Genomic DNA, 18,068 nt, shown 5'->3' on the forward strand with positions numbered 1-18,068 from the left:
CCCCTGCCCTTTCAGGTAGAGATTGAAAAAGAGAGAGCACATTGAGTTCCTCAATTTGAATATAAGTTACTGTCCCAGGTTCTTCCCTTTTAGAAAGAATCAATTCATAAATGGAGAAATGAAGCAGGGCACCAGTGGCTCATGCCTATAATTCTAGCTACTCAGGAAGCTGAAATCTGAGGACTGCACTTCAAAGCCAGCCAAGACAGAAAAGGGCCCCTGAGACTTATCTCCAGTTAACCACTTAAGTGAAGGAGCTATGGCTCAATGTGGTAGAGTGCCTTGAGCAAAAGAGATTAGGGTCAGTACCCAGTCCCTGAGTTCAAGTCCTACAACTGACAAAAAAAGAAAGAAATGTAGAAGTGAACTAACCCTGCAGTCATAGAATATCACCTCTGCTTATTTAGTGTGTTTTCATAGTCTATTAAAATGATCTGTCCTAACAATCCTTCTTTGCTGAATCTTTAAGCATACGCAACAATGAAAGGAAAGAAGTAAAATACAACTATTCAGCTGAGTAGAATGGGTGGGATTGGGGGGGTGGGGAATTGTGGAAAAGTTTTTGTTTTTAAACCTTTTAGTATGTCAAAGACTGCCAGATAAGCAGGTACTTTGAATTACCCCATTCCCCCAAATAACTAATCAAGATGCCACCCTGGTCAAAGGTACATATAAAAAAATAAATATAAGCAGACTTTCTACTTTTTTTTTGTGAGAGCAGGATTTTTCCTCCATCTTTCCCCTTTCCTCTATTTTATTCATTAATGATTTCATCACTTATTAGTGGGCATTACCTTTTTAATTTCTTGGGCAGAAACTTTCAAGAGAGATTTGAAGCCTACTATAAATGTGAAGTCATTTACACAAAAGATGAAAAACTAACATGCTATACTCTTAAATCTCATTTGAACTAAGAGGTATGGTAGATGAGGAATAGCTCTCATTTCAGCAACTAATTACAACGAAACATTAAGTAGAAAACTTAGAAGACAAAGTTGAGTATTGGTGAAACCAAGAGGCAAACAACTTCTGAGTCTATGTGGTTTTTGACACTGTGTGGTCATTTACCGTCCTTTCGGTAACAGTGCTCCAGTTCTCGCCGGTGCATAGTGGATGCATCAACAACTTCAATCAGTCCTAGAGATCCGTCCATCCTCCCCACTAACAGTAACTCTGAACACTCTCCTGACCAGGCTGCAGATGGACCCTCTTCTGGCCAAGCCAGTGCAGATACCCAGTGAGGCTGGATATCTACCAGTCCTTTTCCTCCTACAAAGGGAGAAAATGGTAACCAGTTGCTATTGGATTCTTCAAAACAACAAACACAAAAAGATAACAAGAACAAAAAGTAAACACCACTTAATTATTAATACATTCAATTAAGTTTCAATTCCATAATGGCATACTAATCAATTAGCTGTTGATGACAGGATCCTTCATTACATACATGTCATTATCAAGTTAGTAAACTTTTCTGTAACTATTAATAGGACAAAATGATAGTTTTATATAAGACTGAATAAAGGAAAATTCTTAGTGACAGATGTTAAACACATGTTCTTTCCTAGTAATTAGTGGAAATCCAATTAATATGCACAATTTACCTACAATTAAGGCTAGCTATTCCCCCAATACATAAAAGTGAACTAACAATCCTAAGAATTAAATAATGTACTTTTTCCAGAGAAGTAACTAACAAACCAACAAGAATTTGTATCTGTGAAACAAACATAAACAACAGAGATATTTCAAGTAATTCAAAGGATTGCATAGCTTAAAATCCAATGGCCACTACTCCTTCTTACCAAACCTTAGTGGTACATAATAGAGAATTTTTGGCTTATAGTTATTAGGTTAGTTGAAATTCTAGAAATAAAGACCATGGAATAAGGATTTTCTCTAATTTAAGCCATCTTGTGCACAGGTTTTTTTTCACAACTGTTCATTATCTCATGAATTCCAAAATAAATAGAATTTTGTATGGGTCAGAAGGCTAGGAGAAAGATTTGAAAAGTACCCATAGTAATGTATTAGTACTTTCATAACTCTTACCATTAACTTGCCAGATATTCACCATCTTTTCCAAAGCCCCTGCTAGATATTTGCCACTGATACTCCAAGAAACAGGTGAGAAACTTGGATCACTGGGTGACCCAAGGCTTTCTTCAGTATCTCCTTCCCTAGAATATAGACATGTATGGAATTTGCATCCCCATTACTCAAAAGCAAGCTAAACACTGAATGTTAAAATATAGACTAGAGAAAACCATGGTACATTCTTACTTTCAAAGGTCAGCTAGCAGTATTTGACAATTACAGATTTGCTAGTTTTTCTCCACCATGTAAAAAATGTAGAAGTATAAAATGATGATACTTATTGAGACTATTCTTTTTAACTACTCTGTCTGTAAAGACAGGATCTTTCATTATATACTGTATGTCACTAGCAAATTTATAGCACAACTTTGTTAATCGTTTAACACATAATTTGTTAGAAAAGAAGTTCAAATTTTTTGAGTTATATACATAGTTATTATTATCAGAGTACACTAATTTTTGTTTGCCTAATTTCTAAAGAAATCCTCAGAAAGTAAATATTTCCTATTGGCTATCATACTGTTTTAAAAGGTGATTCAGAAGCAATATAATTACCTGAACTTCTAAACAGTAATTTCCAAACAACCCTTAAAGACTGATGAAAATTTACTTGCTTTTCTATATAACTGAACATTTATTTGCTAGTAGCTCTGATTAATTTTGACTAAGCCCAAATACAGGTGATTGAAATTTTTTTGTTGTTGTTGAACTCAGAGCCTGGGCACTATCTATGAGCTTCTTTTTGCTCAAGGCTAACACTCTACCACTTGAGCCACAGCTCTACTTCCAGCTTTGCTGTTTATGTGGTACCAAGGAATTGATTCCAGGGCTTCCATGCCAGGCAAGCACTCTACCTCTAAGCCACATTGCCCAGCCTAAATTATATTTTCTAGCATAGCATGGTGGCTCATTCCTGTAAGCCTAGCTATGTAGGTGGCTGAGCTGGGGAGGGTTGCAGTTCAAGGCTAGTCTGGGCAAAAAGTTTGCAAGGCTCATTCTCAACCAATAACAAGGCATGGTGTTACATACCTGTCATCCTAGCTACATATGAGGTTGAGATTGGGAGGATTACAGTTCGAAGACAGTTCAGGCAAAAAAGATTGTTATCTTAACCACTTCAACAGAAGAGGCTGGATATAACAACATGCACCTGTCACACTAGCAACAGTGGGAAGTACAACACAGAAGAATCACCATCCTTGTTGGGTTGGGAAAAAGGTAAGACCTGAGCAATATTTCAAAAATAACCAATGGAAACTGAGTTCCAGTAGCTCATGCAGATCCTAGCCACTTTGGAGGCTCAGATCTGAGAATCACCATTCAAATCCAGCCAAATCTTATCTACAATTAACCAGCAAAAAAGCCAGAACTGATGGTGTGGCTGAAATGGTAGAGTATCAGTCATGAACAAAAAAGTCCAGCAAGAGCTTGAAGTCCTGAGTTTAAGCCCCAGTATCAATACAAAACAGACAAAGAATACAGTGTGAAAAAGTGCTAGAGGTGCTGGGGGCCAGTGGCTCACACCTGTAATCCTAGCTAACTCAGGAGAATGAGATCTGAGGATCCCGGTTCAAAGCCAGTCCAGGCAGGAAAGTGCATGAGGCTCTTTTAAACTACTCAGAAAAAGCTGGAAGTGGCGCTTTGGTTAAGTGGTAGAATGCTAGCCTTGAGCACAAAGTAGCTTAGGGACAGAGTCCAGGACTGCCAAAGAAAAAAAAATGCAACAAGTATAGCTCAACATTGAGCACCTGCCTAAAATGCAACAGGTATAGCTCAACATTGAGCACCTGCCTAGCAAGTATAAACTTTGAACTCTAGTACTACCAAAGAAAATAAATTCTATTTTCCAAATTACTACCCTACAAAGTTAAAAAATATAGATTCAGTAACTGTATTCTAAAAGAAAAATCTTAAAAAGTGAGTAGTAAATTGATGATAGTAATACAACCAAGATAAGGTATGTTTTCGTTTACTGTACTCTTAAATGTGATGTTGCACTCACAGTCTGTTGAACACACAGGTCTGTTGCAGTGAATATTGCTTCTTAGTAACATTCCACACGCGGATGGTGCCATCATTGCCACTTGTAGCCAAGAGACCTTTTTTATTACACCAAACACATGTCATTACCTAGAGAAGTTTAAAAATAGTCAAGCAATATTCAAGCAAGTTTTGATTTAAGTGCTACCATTTAAAAAAGTTCTATCAAATTAAAAAGAATCTAATCATGAAACTGTAGGAGAAAATATCTATGTTATAGGTAATTTGTTTCTAAATGGCTTACAATGTACCTCTTTGAAGTACTGCTTTAAAGTACGATGACAAATGCTTCTGAATTATTCAAACTCTATTAAGATCATCCTAAATTTTTAATTCAAGAAAACATTTTAACATAGGTGTATGTTTTATAAAAATAACACAAATTAATTAGTGATTTGAAACTTGCTTAAGTAATTCAGTTCACTCTTCACTTCCTAAACATACTTAATCACTGTTCATGAGGCCCAGTGAGTTAATAGGCCATTAGTTTTCCTTTTGTATAGGTAACTCTACATCTTTTCTGCAGTTATTTTTTCTTGTTTTCCCTTCTCATCTCCTTCTCATTCTATATGTATACTTTTTTTTTCAAATTCTTTATTGTAATTAAGTGGTTACATAACTTCCCAAATTTCACAGTATTGTGGAATGGTGATGCTTAAAGTCACAAACACATTCTAACTTTCATGGGACAAATTGTCTATCATGGTCTATAACATTTATGAGTTCTATGAGCTTTGCAAGTTATTTCTTCCACATTGGGTGATATGTACATTTCTTGTGTTTTGCATAACATCAGCTGTTCCCTCTTTCCTACTTGTTTCCTCCCTCCCATTGCTGCCATTGAGTTGCGTAGTTCATTTTGATCAATGTCCAGTGCAGCTGATGGGTCCCGCTGTTGTATGTTTTTCCCTGATTCCCTCTAGTTCTGTGTTGTCCTCCTGGTTTCCCTCCAGTGTGCACATATATACCATATATGTGATCAGCAGCATGGGGTTATTTAGTAGTGATTCTACCAGATGAGTGGAAGTCCTTTGTTTCTTAAGTCTTGTTCATTTTGTCGTATCACCTTACATTTTAGACTTAACATCCACTTATCAGGGAGACCATGTGCCATTTGTCTCTTTGCTCTTGGCATACCTCACTCAACATTTCTTCTAACTCTATACATTTCCCTGCAAATGCCATTATTTTATCCTTCCTAATGGCTGCATAATATTCCATTGTGATAGATACCACAATTTTTGGATTCGTTCATCTGTGGTGGGACATCTGGGTTGTTTCCATATCCTAGCTATTGTGAACAGTGCTGCAATAAACATGGAGGTGCATGTGTCCTTGTATACTGGCTCCTGTCATTCAGAAGAGATGCCTAGAAGTGGTATGGCTGGGTCATAAGGGAGGTCAATATTTAGCTTTCTGAGGACCCTTCAGACTGCTTTCCAAAGTGATTGTACAAGTATACATTCCCACTGGCAGTGTAATAGGCTTCCTCTTTCTCCGCATCCCCTCCAGCATTTGTTGTTGGCTGACTGGGGTAAGATGGTATCTCAGGGTTGTCTTGATTTGCATTTCCTTCACAACCAGGGATGGTGAACATTTCCTCATGTGTTTCTTTGCTATTTTTATCTCTTCTTCTGAGAAGTCTCTCTTTAGTTCTCTTGCCCATTTAGTAATTGGTTTGTTAGGTTTGGGAGGGATTAGTTTCTTGAGTTCCCTGTATATACTAGATATTAACCCCTTGTCTGATATATTACTGGTAAATATTTTTTTCCCAGTTAGTTGGTTGTCTTTCTAGCTTAGTTGCGATAGATTTAGCTGTGCAGAAGCTTTTTATTTTAAGGTAGTCCCATTTGTCGAGTCTCTCTCCAACTTGTTGTGACCCTGGGACTCTGTTCCGGAAGTTCCTTCCTGTGCCTATTAGTTCAAGTGTCTCTCCTACTCTGTCCTGCAGTAGTTTCAGAGATTCAGGTTTGATGTTAAGGTCTTTAATCCATTTTGAGTTGATGTTGGTGCATGGCAATAGGCTGGGGTCCACTTTTAATTTTTTGCATGTGGCCTCCCAGTTTTCCCAGCACCAGTAGTTAAAGAGGCTGTGTTTCCACTGTATGTCTTTGGCTCCTTTGTCAAATATCAGCTGACTGTAGGCATGTGGTTTTATTTCTGGATCTTCTATTCTATTCCATTGGTCTTCGGGTCTGTTTTTGTGCCAGTACCATGCTGTCTTTGTTATTATGCTCTATAGCAGAGTTTGAAGTCTGCCATCGAGATCCCTCCAATGTTGTCTTTTTTGCCTAGAATTGTTTTGGCTATTCTAGGTCTTTTGTTGTTCCATATGAATTTTTGGGCTGTTTTTTGCATTTCAGAAATGTACGTCATTGGGATTTTAGTAGGAATTGCATTGAATTTGTATATTAACTTTGGCAGTATTGCCATTTTCACTATAATAAGTCTGCCTATCCAAGAGCATGAAAGGTCTTTCCATTTCCTGTGTCTTCTGAAATATCTTTAAGTTTTTATAAAATAGTTCTTTTACATATTTGGTTAGGATAATTCCTAAATATTTTATTTTTTGGGGGGTATTGTGAATGGGTTGCTTCCTTTATTTCCCTCTCTGCTTGTACATTGTCAGTGTATAGTAAGGCAACTGATTTTTGTGGGTTGATTTTGTATCCTGCTACTTTGCCGAAATGATTTATACTTTCTAAGAGTTTGGGGATGGAGTTTTGGGGATCATGAAGGTATAGTATCATGTCATCTGCAAAAAGGGATAGTTTAACTTCTTCTTTCCCTATGCAGATCCCTTTAATGTCTATTTCTTGCCTTATTGCCCTGGCTAAGGGTTCCAGGACTATATTGAAGAGGAGTGGAGACAGTGGGCATCCTTGCCTTGTTCCTGATTTTAGGAGAATTGGTTGTAGTTTTTCCCCATTAAGTATAATATTGGCTATTGGCCTGTCGTATATGGCTTTTATTGTTTTAAGGAATGTTCCTTCTATTCCTATTTTCTCCAGGACTTTTAACATGAATGAATGTTGTATTTTATCAAAAGCCTTTTCTGCATCAGTGGAGATAATCATGTGATTCTTGACCTTGGCTCTGTTGATGTGTTGGATTACATTTATTGATTTACGTATGTTAACCATCTCTGCATCTCTGGGATGAAGCCTACCTGGTTGTAGTGTATGATTTTTTTTATGTATTTCTGGATTCTGTTAGTTAGAATTTTGTTAAGGATCTTTGCATTTGTGTTCACCAAGGAGATTGGTCGGTAGTTCTCTTTTTGTGTTAGGTCCTTGCCTGGTTTGGGGATGAGTGTGATATTGGCATCACAGAATGACTTTGGGATAGCTCCCTCCTTCTCTGCTTCTCTGAAGAGCTTGAGGAGTATGGGTATTAGTTCTTCTTTAAAGGTCTTATAGAATTCTGTTGTGAATCCATCTGGTCCTGGGCTTTTCCTTGTTGGAAGACTTCTGATTGCTTTCTGTATCTCGTAAGATATTGACTTATTTAATTGATTTACTTCTTTGCTCAGTCTAGGCATCTTGTATTTCTCTAAAAGTGAATCCGTTTCTGCTAGGTTTTCTTTCTTTAGAGAGTATAACTTTAAAAAAAATTTTTTTTTGTTGGTAGTGGGGCTTGAACTCTGGGCTTGGGCACTATCCCCTCAGCTCTTCTGCTCAAGGTGAGCATGCTACCGCTTGAGCTACAGCGCTACTTCAGTTTTTCTAGTGATTAATTGGTTAATTGGCTTTGAACCGTGATCCTCAGATCTCAGCCTCCTGAGTAGCTAGGATTATAGGCGCTCACACTAGTGCCCAGTGAGATTATAACTTTTGAAAATAGTTCTTTATAATTGTTTGGATATCTTGGGTATTTGTTGCGATTTTTCCCGTGGCAACCCTGATCTTGTAAATTTGGGTTTCCTCTTTTTTTTTTCTTAATTAATCTTGCCAAAGGTCTATCAATTTTATTTATTTTTCCAAAGAACCAGCTTTTTGTTTTATTAATTTTATTTATAATTTTCCTATTCTCTATCTCATTAATTTCCACTCTTAATTTGATTATCTGGCTCCGTCTAGTAACTTTAGGTTCCATTTTTTCATGTTTTTCTAGCTGTTTTAATTGCAACATGAGATTATTTACTTGGTCTGTCTCTATTTTCTTGATGTGGGTATTTGTATACTCATATCTACAGAGGAAGTAGAGTTGGTAACTACTAGGCAAATCTTCAAGGAGAGAGAGAGACAGAGAGAGAAAACCATTGGAGAAATACAGAGGGAGAAAGAGACTGAAGACTTTAAGCTGCTCAGAGACTATTTTATCTTACACAAGATAAAATGCCCTTTATACTCAAAATACATACTCTGTTCTGATGGGCCTCCAGCTTGATAAAGGAGCATTTCCTGAGATCTCCTCCCATATCAGCAAGTGTTTGTGGAGCTGTTTGGTTGTCACGGTCGTGTGCAGCAAGAGTGCGCACCAGCTGTTGAGCGGCCCATTGCCTATGCTGTGAAGACAGCCTGGAGGAGAGGCAGCAGGCTGCCAGGGCATTAGCCAGCTCCAGAGGCCCTACAGCAGAAGGATCATAGGAAGGATGGGCATACAATTGGGCAATTAAACCTGCTTAAACAAAACAATGAAATGATGCCCAGATGAGAGTTGGTAGTGATGAACAGACAAAAATGGGTTAGCCCATTTCTTCTAATTAATACAATTGCAAGTAATCATTTACTAAAATATACATACAATACATAAAGCATTTATCTACATCAAATTCTATAATAAATCTGATCCATCACAAATGAATATTTTATTATGCATCAAAAAAGTCTTTTCTCTGAGCAGAAATAATTTAAGGTCTGGGCAAAGGCAGCATGGCTATGAGAATATCAGTTTTACTTTCACTGCTCAAAGATCTTGAGACTGGGCATAGTGACAGCACAAATGCTTAGAAATGTACAAGGTCCTGAGTTCAATCCCCAGCACCAAAAAACAAGAGGTTCTTAACAAAGAACCAAGTGACGGATCCAAAGGCCCATCTTTCTTGGCTCCATGGTCTTAATAAAAAGAAGGGTAGAGAGTAGTGATTAAGTACTTTTTTGCCTGTCCTGGGGCTTGAACTCAAGGCCTGGGCACCATCCTTCAGCATTTGTGCTCAAGGCTAGCACTCTACCAACTTTAGCTTCAACTCTATTTCTGACTTTTTGGTGGTTGTCATGGACTTTACTGCCCAGACTGGCTTTGAGCCATGATCTTAGGTTTCAACCTTCTGAGTAACTAGGATTACAAGCATAATCCACCAGTGCCCAGTTTCCTGGTAGACTGTAGGTAAATCATACATATTAATTGTAATTCCACTAATTATTAGGAAATGACTTATGTGACATTTGTCACTAAGTACTCTGCCTTCTTTAAAACTATCATTTTGGGGCTGGGAAGGTGGCTCAGTGGTAGATTGCTTGCCTTGCATGCATGAAGCCCTGGGTTCGATTCCTCAGCACCACATAAGCAGAAAAACCCGGAAGTGGCACTGTGGCTCAAGTAGAGCACTCGCCTTGAGCTGAAAAGCTGAGGGACAGCGCCCAGGCCCAGAGTTCAGGCCCCACAACCAACCAAAAAAAACCCCCAAAAAACCAAAAACAAAAAACTATTATCTTGTCCTATTAATAGTTACAGAAAAGCTTACTAACTTAATAATAACATATACCATAATGACATATGGTATATAATGAAGGATCTTGTCATCACCAACTTTCTTGATTAGTATGCCATAATGGAATTGGAAACATCATTGAATGTATTAATAATTAAGTGGTATTTACTTTTTGTTCTTGTTATTGTGATTTTTGTTTTTTTAAGAATCAAATAGTAACTGATTACCATTTTCTCCCTCTGTAGGAGGTGCCCGGCTGATTAGGTACTCTTTTTTTTTTTTGGGTCCAGTTGTGGGGCCTGAACTCTGGGCCTGAGCACTGTCCCTCAGCTCTTCAGCTCAAGGCTAGCACTCTACCACTTGAGCCACAGCGCCACTTCCGGTTTTTTTCTGCTTATGTGGTGCTGAGGAATCGAACCCAAGGTCTCATGCATGCAAGGCAAGCGCTCTACCACTGAGCCACCTTCCCAGCCTGAGGTACTCTTTTAAAGTATTATAATCTTATAATGCCTTTATCTAAATTTTATTGAAGAATTCCAATTAGGATTATTATCTATGATAACTAAAACCACAATCTACAACTACACTAATTTAGTGCATTTTCTTTTCTCTCTCTTTCCTATTTGTACATCAGTACTGGGGCTTGAACTCAGGGCCTCTGCATTCTTGCTTGGCTTTCATATTCATAGCTTGTGCTTTACCATTGAGCAACACCTCTACCTCCAGCTTTTTGCTGGTTTATTGGAGATAAGGGTCTCATATGACATTTTTCTGCCTAGGCTGCCTTTGGTCCATGATCCTTAGTAGTTAGGGCTACATACAGGTGTGAGCCACGAGGGTTGGCTAACTTGGCACATTTTCCAATACTTTTGCTACACACACTGAAAACCATATCCATGTGGTTCTTTCATGTTCTAAACTTAGTAAGTTTACATGCTATGTAACTGTTCACATGTAACAATGCAAACCACAGATCTTAAAACATGAATCAAGTCCACTAGAAGACTACATTTAAGTGGTATGAAACCTACCTTTCTTTTCTACTTCAGACTTATCATAGTTAGGTCTCAGTTTAGCTCCTTTGTCTGCTAGTAGTGCTACAAGTGCCTGAGTTACAACAAAGTTGGGGGAAGTTACAAGCTTATTTTCTTCAGCAATTCCTCGAAGAAAGCTGGGTAGAAACTTGCGCTGAATTGGATCATCAACTGTGGTTAGATTTACACCTGTTGCAGCAGAAATCAAGTTCTGAAGAGGCAATTGGAACAAATAATTTACTTTTTACACATCAGTTTGGAACAAAAGATTACATTTCAAAAGGTTCTTCAAGAATGAGTGGGAAATAAGTCACACAGGAGGGATGGCCTGAGGCACTTACCTGTGTACAAAGCTGGACCAGCAGCTTTGCAGCACTAGGAGTGTTTGATGCCAGACAGCCCACTGCTGTGCTCAGATAGGCCAGGCAAGAAATGGGCTTACTGGCCTTGCTATGCCCGCCTCGTGAACGCTCTGAAGCGCTTGCTGCGGCAGAAGGGGTGGTGGAGAGGCCAGCTCTTCCTGCTGCAGCCAGGCACATTAATCGAACTAGTGTCCGGATATCTGTTAGACCCAGAGACTCAAGACCAGCAGCCAGGCTACAACTGGAACCACTGCCGGGAAAGAAAAACACTTCAGATAGATAGATAACACAAATTTCTTATGGGACTGTTTAGAAACCCAGGTACCATCTACAGCATCCACCAGAATAAAAGAAAACTTCTCTATCTCTAGTCACTCATGTCCTAGTAGACATTGAGAATGTTGTACAAAGCCAGGATGTTGGTGAACACTTGTAACTGAAGTAAAATGTCAAGTTCAAGGTTAGTTTAGGCTACTTAGTGAGTTCCAAACCAGCTTGAGCTTCATAGTATGATCTTGTCTTAAAAAAACAAAATTATTACCTTGCCCATGTAATTGTAACCCCTCTGTACGGTATTTTCACAATTAAAAAAATTATTACACAAGCTGGAAACAGTTAGCTAAACCTTTTCTCATTTTAATAAATATCAGTGCATACTTAAAGCACCACTAAATTAGCAGAGTAACACACAGGAATGTTCATAAAGCATATATTTTCATATCCTAAACATCCCTGTGTATTCACTCTCCAGATCAACAAACAGAACCTACCAGCTGCACTTCAGAAAGCCTGCTTTAGCTTCTTCTCATGGTCAGTAACCACAATCTGACTTCTACAAGTTGTATAACAGCTTTGTCTGCTTTTGACTTTTATGTTAATAGAATAATAAAGTATGTACTCTTGTGTCTGGCCTCTTTTGCTCAACATTGTGTTTAAGATTTATCCACTTGGCAGCATTACAACAGTTCATTTCCATTGACATCTGTTACATGAACATTTAATCCATTTATCCACACAGATGACAGCTGGGTGGTTTTCAACATAAGATTGTTATATCACAAATGCTCTGGTTACAGGACTTGAGTCAGACATACACAAAAAGATTTCTGCTAAGTATATACCCAGAAGTAGATTTATGGTCTATACCATATGATTATGTTCAGCTTCAGGTGATACTACACAATAGCTCTCAAAGCAGGTGTACCAATTTCTTAAGTCTTTACTAAAAAGATGATGAGCAGGGGATTTCAGTTACCTAAGTAAGGTAGTGAGCAAGTTTGTTTTTAAACAGTGTTACCCCATCCCTTGTTTTCTTCCACTTACCCCTCCTCCCTAATCCTCTCCCCAAGTTGTACAGTTCATTTCCAACACGTGCCAAGAGAGTATAAATGTTGCATTAGTTCATCTTTTGTCCTGCTGTTTCTGTGATTCCCTTTCCCTTCCATGGATCAGATAAACTTATATACAAGAAAAAGGGTACACAAAACTAAAACAGAAAAAAAACCTACACGTAGGACATAGTAAGAACCTTTGGTTTCCAATTCTTAGAGTTCATGTTGATATGCTTCATTATATATGGTCCTATGCACTTAGCAACTGGGCTACTGAGATCCCCTGTTCCAATTCATTTTCTCAATAGCAGTATGTGACAGTTTTAGCCTCATGCTTACTACCCCTCTGGTTCTTTTTTCTTTTTTTCTTTATTTGTCTGTCCTGGAGTTTGAACTCAGGGCCTGAGCTTCTTTTGCTCAAAGCTAGCACTCTATCATTTGAGCCACAGCGCCACTTGTGGCTTTCTCTGAGTAGTCTATTGGAGATAACAGTCTACTGGAGATAACAGTCTCATGCTCAGGCTGGCTTTGAACCATGATTCTTAGATCTCAGCCTCCTGAGTAGCTAGTATTACAGGCATGAGCCAGCAGTACCTGGCTTTCCAAGTCTTTTAAACGTTAGCCATTCCAGTGGATATATAGGGGTGCAAATCCATTTGGTTCCAATTTTTATTTATTTATTTTTTTTAAGGCTAATGAAATTGAACATCTTTCAAGGCTTAATGTTTATCTGAAGGTTCTCTTTGGTGAAACACTACTTAAAAGTATTTTACACAAAATATGAAATAGTGGATATTTTAAATATATGGGATATTTTACTAAGCTCCAGCAATCCAAATGAACTCTGTAAGTCTTCATAAATAAAGACATCAGTGACTTCATTGGCCTCATTGCCATAATGGGAACAGGCATTTTTAACTTCAGTCAATTTTAAATAAAAATGACTTTTTTCATTCTTAAAAAAATATTTTAGCCATTTTTCTTTTTCTTTTTTTTTTTTTGGGTCTGGTCGTGGGGCCTGAACTCTGGGCCTGGGCGCTGTCCCTCAGCTCTTCAGCTCAAGGCTAGCGCTCTACCACCTGAGCCACGGCGACACTTCCGGCTTTTTTCTTTTTGCTTATGTGGTGCTGGGGAATCGAACCCAGGGCCTCAGGCATGCAAGGCAAGCTCTCTACCACTGAGCCACCATCCCAGCCCCTTTTAGCCATTTTTCTTGAGTTAAACATCTGTCTCTTACTGAATTGTAAGAATTTTTTACATATTATTGTGTATATTGCTAATATCTTTCTCATTCTGTCACTTGCGTGTATATTTTTCTTTTTGTAGTACTGGAGATAGAATTCAGGATCTTGCAAGGCTGGCACTCCACCACTTGAGCCATGTTTCCAGCCCTATTTCTCATTGGTTTGTTTTTTGAATAGGGTCCTGCTTCTCACCTGGGCTCCTGGGTTTCCGTTCTCCTTTGTGTTTCCTATAGTCTTTGAGATCATAAATGTGTACCACCAGACCCAGCTTCTCCACATTGAGATGGAGTCTTGTGAACGCTTTTGCCCGGGATATCCTGGCACTGCAATCTTCCCATTCTTAGCCTTCCATTTAGCTTTGAATGGCAGGCACATACCACTGTGCTCAGCTATGGGCTTGAGAGGGAGCTTTTACAAACTTTTCTACCAGAGCTGCCCTTGAACTGCAATCCTCTGCTTTTCAGCATGCCAAATAATGTAGCTTGCTTTTGTGCTGTTTTGTTTTGTTTTTTTAATTTCTTTTGTTTTCAAGAAGCCAAGCCTGGGAGCTCATACCTATAAATCCCAGCACTCCTAAGTGCTTTAGTGAGTTCAAAGCCTCATAGTGAGACCCTGTATCAAAACAGGACAAAGCAAAACAAAATCAGAAACAAAAGGAGCAGGCCCGAAACCATTATCAAACACAAGTTTTGAACTTCAATGCAATACAATTTTTCAGTCTTACTCTGGTAACTTGCCTAAGAAAAATATGCCTGTTTCAAGATGAAGAATAAATTCTTATGTTACCTTCTAGAAAAGTTTTACATTTAAACCTAAGAGCAACTGTGCAATTTTTTCTTTTATATAGTGTGATGTTGGGGCTAAGACTCATTTTCCCTTTCATCTATGGACAAACAAGTAACCTCCACTGGTTATTGAAAAACCATCCTTTCCCTACTTCTCTGAAGTGTAAATTACTATCTTAGATCAAACTATAAATCAAGTGTTAGTATACATATGCATGGGTCACTTTCTGAACTCTGCTTTTATCTTACATCCTCTCTGTCTATTTTTGAACAAATACTACCCAGTCCTAATTTTTTTGTTGTTGCTTTTTTTGTCGGTCGAGAGGCTTGAACTCTGGCCTTGAGCGCTGTCCCTGCACTCTTCAGCTCAAGGCGAGTGTTCTACCACTTGAGCCACAGTGCCATTTCCAGTTTTCTAGTGGTTTATTGGAGATAAAGAGTCTTACACTTTCCTGCCCTGGCTGGCTTTGAATTGTGATTCTCAGATCTCAGCCTCCTGAGTTGCTAGGATTACAGGCATGAGCCACCGGCACCTAGCTTAACAGTCCTAAGTTTTATGTTTTTCTTTCAAGGTACTACCTGCAATGATTTTACTAGAACTTGAGATTCTGAGTGCTGAGATTACAGGTGTGTGACCATATCTGGCTTTTATTTTTCTTAATATTACACTTTATGCTATGAACATGGCTGCTCCCATATAGACTTGGCTACAGACTTAGTCAATTCTTCAGAAACACTTATTCAATTTTTAATTTTTACTTGCCACCAACTGGGGCAAGAGCTTTAGTTTTCAATTTCAAGTAATAATAACCAAATGAAGAGTATGTAAATTATTAAGCTTTTATAATGACATTATTTTCTATCTAACTAGAGCCAAGTATTAACTGCATGACTGACTGAATGAATATAATGACTATGTCATTCATCAGTATATAGCCAAGTTTTGAAAATTCTTTCTTACTGTCCATACATTAGACTCCTGTCTAATATATAGTAGCAGCTATCTCAGCATCATCTGACACAACGTAACACTTACCTGACTGAGAGAAGAGACAGTGCTCTCATGACCATGGTTCTAGCCAGAAGAACCTGAGCAGCAGCAGTCACTCTTCTTAAAGCTACCACTCGGTCATGGGGATTTGCAAGGGCTGCAGCTTGCTCTCCCAGTGTTATTCTCCCAGAGGAACTCTTTTCTACAGAGCCATGGCAACCTGAAAAGTAGGACTTTGTTTAGTTCTCAATGAAATAAGGAAAACAAAGTATCTGTACTAATGAATTTTGTTTTCTTATTATATGTCCCAGCCTGCAGGGAGATAGAGCAAACAAATGTATTTTACATGTGAAACTAGCAGAAAATTCATTAAGAGAAACTTAGAAGCCAGGTGGCTGATGGCTCATGTCTATAATCCTGACCACCTAGAAGACTGAGATTGGGAGGTCAGCCAGGATAGAAAAGTCTATGAGACTATCTCAACAGAAGCTGGACACGGTGATGTGCTGCATGTCACCTCAACAAACAACAAAAAACCTAAAATAGGAAGACTGAAGTACAGGAGTGTGCCATATCTCAAAATAACCATTATAAAAAGGGGCTAAGCCGGGTGGCGGTGGCTCACGCCTGCAATCCTAGCTGCTCAGGAGGCTGAGATCTGAGGATCTTGGTTCAAAGACATCCAGGGCAGGAAAGTCCATGAGACTCTTTTTTGTTATTGTTTTTGGTTATGGGGCTTAAACTCTGGCCCTAAGTGCTGTCCCTCAGCATTTCAGCCTAAGGCTAGAGCTCTACCACTCGAGCCACAGCGCCACTTACGGTTTTCTGAGTTGTTTATTGGAGATAAAGATGCCTGGGCTGGCTTTGAACGTGATCCCCAGATCTCAGCCTCCTGAGTAGCTATGATTACAAGCATGAGCCACCAGTGGCTGGCTTCCATGAGACTCTTTAATAAAACCACCAGAAAACTGGAAGTGGTGCTATGGCTCAAGTGGCAGAGCACTGTCTTGAGCTAAAGACCGGAGGGACAGTGCTCAGGCCACACAATTAACACTACACAAAAAAAAAGGGCTGAAAGTGTGGCATAGTGCCATGTCCAACAAGTGCATGGTGTTTGAGTAGGTGGTGGGGGTGTGGGGAGGTGGGAAGAGAGAAAAAAATGAAAATGAGAGAGAAGCAATTTACTCTAAAAGAGATTTTTTTTGGGGGGGGGGTCCTATCCTGGGGCCTGAACTCAGCCTGGGCACTGTCCCTCAGCAGTTCAGCTCAAGGCTAGCGCTCTACCACTTGAGCCACAGCGCCACTTCCAGCTTTTTTTTTTTCTGCTTATGTGGTGCTGAGGAATCGAGCCCAGGGCCTCAGGCATGCAAGGCAAGCGCTCTACCACTGAGCCAGCTTCCTAGCCCTAAAAAAATTTTTTATTCAATACATTTTTGTTTTTTCATTTTATTCATGTATCACTTCTACTGAAATTAATATAAGAAATGTGTAACTTTGAAAATATGCTTGTTTTTTTCATTTTATTCATATGTCACTTCTACTGATATTAATGAATATAAGAAATGTGTAACTTTGAAAATATGCTGAGTATAAAGAACTAAATCACAACATTGAACAATTTTTTATTTTATATTTTCTAAAGGTATTTAGTAAGTATAATAAACATATGTTCTCACTGAAAGCGGAAAAATGCACAATAATTTTTAGTCACAAAATACTCATATAACAAAGTTAAAAAAACCCAAAACTTGTGGACTAGGAATGGGCTCAGTGGTAGAGTACCTGCCTAACATGTATGAATCCCTGGATTCGATTCCTCAGTACCACATAAACAGAAAAAACCAGAAATGAGCTGTGGCTCAAGTGGTAGAGTGCCAGCCTTGAGCAAAAGAAGATCAGGGACTGTAGCCAGGCCCTGAGTTCAAGCCCCAGGACTGGCAAAAACAAACAAATAAAAACTCATATTCATTTTCTAAATCCTTTTGTTATGTCAGTATTTTATAAAGATGAAAGATCAAAATTTGATATTATATGGCTTTAAAGTACCAAAAATAAACATTCCTTTTTTTTTTTTTTTTTTTTTTGGGTCCGGTCGTTGGGCCTGAACTCTGGGCCTGGGCATTGTCCCTCAGCTCTTCAGCTCAAGGCTAGTGCTCTACCACTTGAGCCACAGTGCCACTTCCGGCTTTTTTCTTTTTGCTTATGTGGTGCTGAGGAATCGAACCCAGGGCCTCGAGCATGCAAGGCAAGCGCTCTACCTCTGAGCCACCTTCCCAGCCCCAAACATTCCTTTTTAAATCTATCATGGGGTTCAAACTCAGGGCCTCAGTGCTGTTCCTGAGCTCTTTTTGCTCAAGGCTAGTGTGATACCACTTTGAGCCACAGCTCCACTTCTGGTTTTCTGGTAGTTATTTGGAGATAAGAATCTCACAGACTTTCCTGCCCAGGCTGGCCTTGAACTGCAATCCTCAGATCTGTCTCCGGAGTAGCTAAAACGGCTACTCTTACTATTTACTGATCTAAGAAATGAA

At 38.9% G+C, this 18,068-nt stretch overlaps 1 protein-coding gene across 7 annotated transcripts in view; it reads right to left on the minus strand.

Moving 5' to 3' along the window:
* The window catches only part of Herc1 (HECT and RLD domain containing E3 ubiquitin protein ligase family member 1), a 151,194-nt gene that overhangs the window by 32,237 nt on the left and 100,889 nt on the right, over window positions 1–18,068 (minus strand). For 6 of the 7 annotated variants that reach the window (XM_042688000.1, XM_042688003.1, XM_042688002.1 and 3 more), the window contains exons 47-53: window positions 15,583–15,757; window positions 11,166–11,436; window positions 10,822–11,035; window positions 8,501–8,757; window positions 4,100–4,227; window positions 2,053–2,180; window positions 1,069–1,269 (exon numbers count right to left, since the gene is read on the minus strand). In XM_042688000.1, the coding sequence (XP_042543934.1) occupies window positions 1,069–1,269; window positions 2,053–2,180; window positions 4,100–4,227; window positions 8,501–8,757; window positions 10,822–11,035; window positions 11,166–11,436; window positions 15,583–15,757 (1,374 nt within the window). The remainder of the gene's footprint in view (window positions 1–1,068; window positions 1,270–2,052; window positions 2,181–4,099; window positions 4,228–8,500; window positions 8,758–10,821; window positions 11,036–11,165; window positions 11,437–15,582; window positions 15,758–18,068) is intronic. The other variant, XM_042688004.1, reaches the window with a different exon arrangement.

Source organism: Dipodomys spectabilis, unplaced genomic scaffold, assembly GCF_019054845.1.
Source record: "Dipodomys spectabilis isolate Male_0828 unplaced genomic scaffold, ASM1905484v1 ptg000108l, whole genome shotgun sequence".
NCBI lineage: Eukaryota > Metazoa > Chordata > Mammalia > Rodentia > Heteromyidae > Dipodomys > Dipodomys spectabilis.